This window comes from Portunus trituberculatus, chromosome 28, assembly GCF_017591435.1.
Source record: "Portunus trituberculatus isolate SZX2019 chromosome 28, ASM1759143v1, whole genome shotgun sequence".
In the NCBI taxonomy this organism is placed as follows: domain Eukaryota; kingdom Metazoa; phylum Arthropoda; class Malacostraca; order Decapoda; family Portunidae; genus Portunus; species Portunus trituberculatus.
In genome coordinates this window covers 5,103,541-5,109,769 of record NC_059282.1, presented here as the reverse complement: position 1 = coordinate 5,109,769, position 6,229 = coordinate 5,103,541, and the positions used below count along the sequence as shown (strand labels likewise).

At 39.9% G+C, this 6,229-nt stretch overlaps 1 protein-coding gene across 3 annotated transcripts in view; it reads right to left on the bottom strand.

The window, feature by feature from the left end:
* Window positions 1–130, bottom strand: part of LOC123509991 (IQ motif and SEC7 domain-containing protein 1-like) — a 186,231-nt gene extending 186,101 nt beyond the window's left edge. For 2 of the 3 annotated variants that reach the window (XM_045264641.1, XM_045264649.1), the window contains exon 1: window positions 1–130. This exon is cut by the window's left edge and continues 167 nt beyond it. In XM_045264641.1, the coding sequence (XP_045120576.1) occupies window positions 1–12 (12 nt within the window). In that variant the 5' untranslated portion in view covers window positions 13–130. The other variant, XM_045264648.1, reaches the window with a different exon arrangement.
* Between the last annotated feature and the right edge of the window lie 6,099 nt (window positions 131–6,229).

The following is a 6,229-nucleotide window of genomic DNA, read 5'->3' as shown; positions in this document are numbered from 1 at the left end:
CTTCTCTTCCATGCTGCACTCCTCAAGGGCTACGGCACGCCTCCAAAAAGCACTTTATTAACACAGGATTCACAACATTCCCCGGGAGTCGCGCGCAACACATCCTCCCGCACCGCCACGCTATACAACACTGTCTTCACTCCAGTTATTCTGAGGAGAGGAGCGTTCGTTGCCAAGTGAGTAATACGCACTCATTTGTTTACGGGTATACGAACAACAACCCACCGTGGAAGTAAGTATTAGGAGCCAGGGCGTGGAGCATTAGCCGTATAGTAACAGTCTGGCAGGATGTATACACTGCATCACATGAATTAAAAGATGCGTTGGTAACCGTGAGTGGGAGGCCCGTGTGGCAGGCGGCGGCGCAGACCACTGTCCCAGGATAGCGCTCAGCAGGAATGAAGAAGTCATACCTCCTATTATCAGGCAATTTAGGGAAAATGGGAAAGACTGTACCACTATTTGGGAAGCCTGTTGCCTCCTCCTCGCCCACGACCAACAGGAGAGGCAAACAAAGCCACCAGTTCCTCGCTTTTCCCCAGAGAGAACGGCTATTTTTACCCCCAGCTGTGTAGGTGTGAGTGTGTACGCGGGAGTGCGTGTGTACGAGAGTGCTGGAGTTTGTTGACATTTGCGTACGCTCAGGTATCGATTTTCCTATTACTGGACACTCGCACGGACACACGAATACGGAATTAGAACTTAAAGAGCAGGAAAATATTTGGAATGATACAAGTAAGCCTTAGACACCTTTGACAAGACCCTTCGTTATGTAATGAGTGAATTATTGATGCACATGGCTGGCGGTGGTGAGTGTGGTGTTGAGGGCCGCCCAGATAGTGATAGATAATGCATGGTAAGCTCAGGGGAAAGGTCAAGGCTGATGCTTTATAAGGCTCAGCTACATGTGAAGTGGAGCGCACGTAACTTAACCTAACCTAACCCTAACCAGACCTAACTTTGATCTAATTTAACCTAACCTGACCTAATAAAACTAAACGTAACCTCACCTAACTTGATCTGTTCTGGCCTAACTTAACCTAACGAGACCAAAACATGACTTATTTAAACCAAAACTAATATAACCTTTTTAACCTAACCTATCCTAACCTAACCCGGCAAAAAACTAACCTAACTTTACTTCATCTAATTCAACCTAACCTAATTGAACCTAAGCTAAACTAACTTAACCTGACATAAGCTAACCTGACAACCTAACCTGACCTCTCCTAACTTGACCTGACCTCAAATGACCTTCCTTTATAACATTAAATCTATATCAACTATTGAACTGCGGGTGACCAGAAGAGAGAGAGAGAGAGAGAGAGAGAGAGAGAGAGAGAGTATTGTGGTCTCAGTGTATCTCTCTCTCTCTCTCTCTCTCTCTCTCTCTCTCTCTCTCTCTCTCTCTCTCTCTGACTAAAGGTTATAGCTCATTGATTTGATTACTTATACAATGAGATCAGAAATATTCACTTGTCGTGTTTCTCTTCCGGTTAGAAGGAAACAAATCAAGAAAGTAAGAGAAAAAAAAATGTAATCGATGAAAAATAAGGAAAAAAATAATGTAATCGATGGAAATAAGGTGAAAAAAATGTAATCGATGGAAATAAGGGAAAAAAATAATGTAATCGATGGAAATAAGGTGAAAAATAATGTAATCGATGGAAATAAGGTGAAAAAAATGTAATCGATGTAAATAAGGGAAAAATAATGTAATCGATGGAAATAGGTGAAAAAAAATCGATAATCAACGAAAAAATTAGAAGATGGAAATAAGGTGAAAAAAATGTAATCGATGAAAATAAGGGAAAAATAATGTAATCGATGTGAAAAGGTGAAAAATATAATCAATGTAAATACAGAAGATAAAAGTGTAATCGATGTAAATAAGAAAAAAAATGTAATCGATTTAAATAGGTTGAAAAATGTAATCGATGTAAATAAGGCAAATAAATGTAATCGATGTAAATAAAGTAAAAAAAAAAAATGTAATCGATTTAAATAAGATGAAAAATGTAATCGATGTAATTAAGAAGGAAAAAAGAAATATGTAAAGTGACAATAATGATAAAATAAACAAAAAAAAAATGGATAAAGAAATTGAAAACAATACAAGTAACACTAACAACACGACTACTGATAAGAAAAGCACATGTATATCACGAACATACATACATACATGCATACATACATACATACATACATACACTCACACATACATACATACACACATACATACACTCGCACATACATACATACATACAGACATACTCACACATACACACACATACATACATACATACATACACATTTACATACTTTATAATTAGACCATGACGAGTGTATAAAAGCTTGCATATGTGTACAGTATAATCACACACACACACACACACACACACACACACACACACACACACACACGCTTGCCAAATTCGTCTGAGTTAAGTTGATATGGCAACAGAGAGAGAGAGAGAGAGAGAGAGAGAGAGAGAGAGAGAGAGAGAGAGAGAGAATCAAACAATCGTTCAATTCTAAAGCAACATAGAGGAGGAGGAGGAGGAGGAGGAGGAGGAGGAGGAGGAGGAGGAGAAGAGAGGAGCAAGACGAGACGCAGACATTGAGGAGGAAAAGAAAGGAAGAGGTGGGTGTAACTTCGGCGGCGGCGGCGGCGGAGGAGGAGGAGGAGGAGGAAAAGGAGATGCAGACCAGCGCTCCTGTCCCCGGATGTGTGTGTGTGTGTGTGTGTGTGTGTGTGTGTGCAGTCATCCACGAAATACCTCAAAACTGCAACTACAACAACTACAACAACAACAACAACAACAACAACAACAACAACAACAACACTTCAAAAGCCGAATCCGAAGCAGAACCGAAGCACCTCGACTCAGGCAGGTGAAGAGGAGAGGAAGTAGGGAGAGGAAGAAGGAGGAGGAGGAGGAGGAGGAGGAGGAGGAGGAGGAAGGAGGAAAGAGGAAAGGAGTGAGTGGGAGGAGAGGAAGGATGAGGAAGGGGGAGAGGGAGAAGGAAGGTATTAGTGATCTGGAGGAGGAGGAGGAGGAGGAGGAGGAGGAGGAGGAGGAGGAGGAGAGAAGAGGAGGAGGAGGAGGAGGATAGAAGAGTAATATAAACACAAAGAGCTTCACAATCCTTCATTTTCTATTTAATTTGAAGCATGACAAAGCTAAACTGAATCCTTTTATTCGGATCAAAGAACAAAACCACCAGTGAAGCGGTTCGGAATCTGCTTCACTGCTCGTATTGACTCTTAGGGGCGAGAGGAGAAGGAGGAAGAAAGAAAGAAAGAAAAGAGGAGAAGAAAGAAGAAGAAAGAAGAAGAAAGAAGAAGAAAGAAAAAGAAAGGAAAAGAAAAGAAAAGAAGAAGAAGAAGAAGAAAGAAGAAGAAGAAGAAGAAAAGAAAAAAAAGGAAAACAAGAACAAGAAGAATAAACAACAAGGAGAAAAAGAAGAAAAAGAAAAATAAGAAAAAAAAATTATGGAAAGGGATAAGTAATGGGGAGGAGGAGGAGGAGGAGGAAGAGGAGGAGGTGGAGGAAGAGGAAGAGGAAAAGGAGGAGGAGGAGGAGGAGGAGGAGGAGGGAGGAAAACGGTTGATTATTTGACCGTCTAAACATCCAAGGAGGAACATCGAATCAGTTTCATTTCTGAGTATCGAGTTTCTGAGACGGTGCGTTGGTTGAAGGCTTCAGTATAGCTAGTGGGAAGGGGAGGGGGGGTGATGAAGGGATGGGGATGAGAAAGAGGAGGAGGAAGAGGAAAAGGAGGAGGAGGAGGAGGAGGAGGTAGAAAGTGTGGTTTGTAACTTTGTGTGTCTGTCGTGAGTGTTGTGTCATTGGTGCATTAGATTTAGTAGTAGTGTTGCAGTGTCTCTCTCTCTCTCTCTCTCTCTCTCTCTCTCTCTCTCTCCTGACCTATGCTTGCTAAGAGAGTATTGGACGTGTTCCAAGGCCACACTTCACTAACACTAAACAGTTTAAACCTTCACTAAACCCTCCCTCCACCACTACCACCACCACAGTTCCCAAGTAAACTTCGACATTTTCTCTCTCTCTCTCTCTCTCTCTCTCTCTCTCTCTCTCTCTCTCTCTCTCTCTCTCTCTCTCTCTCTCTCTCTCTCTCTCTCCTGTAATAAATGAAATATTACCTGACTTTATAAATAACTGTCAGGGTTCTCTACACAGATTCTTCAAGGAGTGGGTTATGGGTCACAGGTCATCTTGCTACCTATTCTCTGCTTTTATCGGTGTCAGTTGCCCGTCTATTCCAGAGCAACCCAGTGAATAAGCATAGAGTTATCTGTTTTATCTGTACAGTTTCAATTCCTCGTCTGTTCTGATCCAACTAAGCAAATTAAGTTATTCTTTGCTATCTATTATCTGTTTTTATTCTGTGTTTTATGTGTCAATTGTCCTTCAACTCCAGAGCAACCTAGTGAATGAGTATATCTAGTAATCTTTTTCATCTCTTTAGTTTCAATTTCTCTTTTTTTTTCGATCCAACTAAGCTTTCATCTGTGTCAGTTGCCCGTCAGTTCCAGAGCAGCCCAGTGAATGATCTTACCTAGTTATCTTCTTATCTTTTCAGTTTCAATTTCCCTTCTGTTCTGATCCATCCAGGTAAATTATGTTATTTCCTCATCTAGTTGTCTTTCTACATCAATTTGTTCCTGTTGGTTTCTCGTCTATTCCAGGTCAGCCAAGCAAACCATATTACTTCCTACTGTCTTTTATTCTACCTACTCTATTTTCCATCAGGTCGTTTATTCTATATCATTATCTTTCTATCTACTTATCTATCTCCACTCATCTTCATCTTCTCGTCTATTTCCAGGTCAACCAAGCAAACTATTTAATATCTTATCTACCTTTTGTTTTCTGTTTTCTTTTTTATTTGTTTTTGCCTTCTCTAATTTCCATCGTTTTGTCATCTGTTATCATTCCACCTGCCTATCTCCACTCGTCTTCAACTTTCCATCTATGCCATGTCAGCCAAGCAATCTCCTATCTACCTTTTGTTTTCTATTTTTTTTATTTAACCTCAAATTTCTATCGGTTTGTCATCTGTTATCTTTCCATCTGCCTATCTCCACTCATCTCCGTCTTCCCATCTTTTCCAGGTCACCCATGCAAGCCATTTAACCTCTTCAATACTGGGACACATTTTTTACTTTGAGATTTGTGTGCGATTAGACCATTTTATTGACATCGCCACAGTCTTCACTATTATGATCCCCCCACATGAGTTTCTGAAGCTGTATAAAATCACCAAATAGTAAGCAGAGTGAACATGAAAAAACGTTATGGTACTCTAAGGATTAATCTTCGATCTACTTACATACCTTGACTCATCTCCGTCTATTCCAGCCCAACTAAACATTCTCTCGCTATTTATCTATCTTTCTTTTATTTCATGCAAGAGGGTAGATAAAAGGGCGATAAAAAAAAAAGGCCCACCTCAAATGAAAGTTCCCTAAAAGAATTGGAAAGAATTAGCCAAAAGACAGGGATAAATGTCTTGAAACCTTCCTCTTATAAAAAAAAAAAAAATGGTCCCTACAAATGCAAGTTCCCTAAAAGAATTGGAAAGAATTAGCCAAAAGACAGGGATAAATATCTTAAAACCTCCCTCTTAAAAAAAATTCTAACCAAACCTTCCGTACTTTAGCTTGCTGATAACTCGTATACAAAATAGTGGAGTGTTATCGTCAATCCGGCAACTGAAGGACAGGATATACCGAAGTACTGATGGTTTGATAGCGTGACGTCATACACCACGTAATGGATGCAGAAATAAAGGTAACTGAATTCTTATGTTGTTGTTTGAAGTGATAAACAATAAAAGTGCTTTGGGTTATAATGGAATGATGTATGTTTATTTATTTACTTATTTGTTACTTAGTTTTATTTTCCTCCTCCTCCTCTTCCTCCTCCTCCTCCTGATTCCCACCTCAACCTCACTTTAACACCTTAATCACCCTAACCTAACGCCAATACACCCTTAAAAGCACCCTAGCCATTGCGTCTCTTAATTCTCACCCTTAACACACAGAACACACACAATAAAGGTGCTGGAGCAAAGGGTTATAATGGAATGATAGTGTTTATTTATTTACTTATTTGTTACATCTAGTTTTTTTTTTTTTCCTTACGTGGTGATCAGTAAAAGGGAATGACTAATGGAATGTATGCTTGAATATGATCTAATGCTG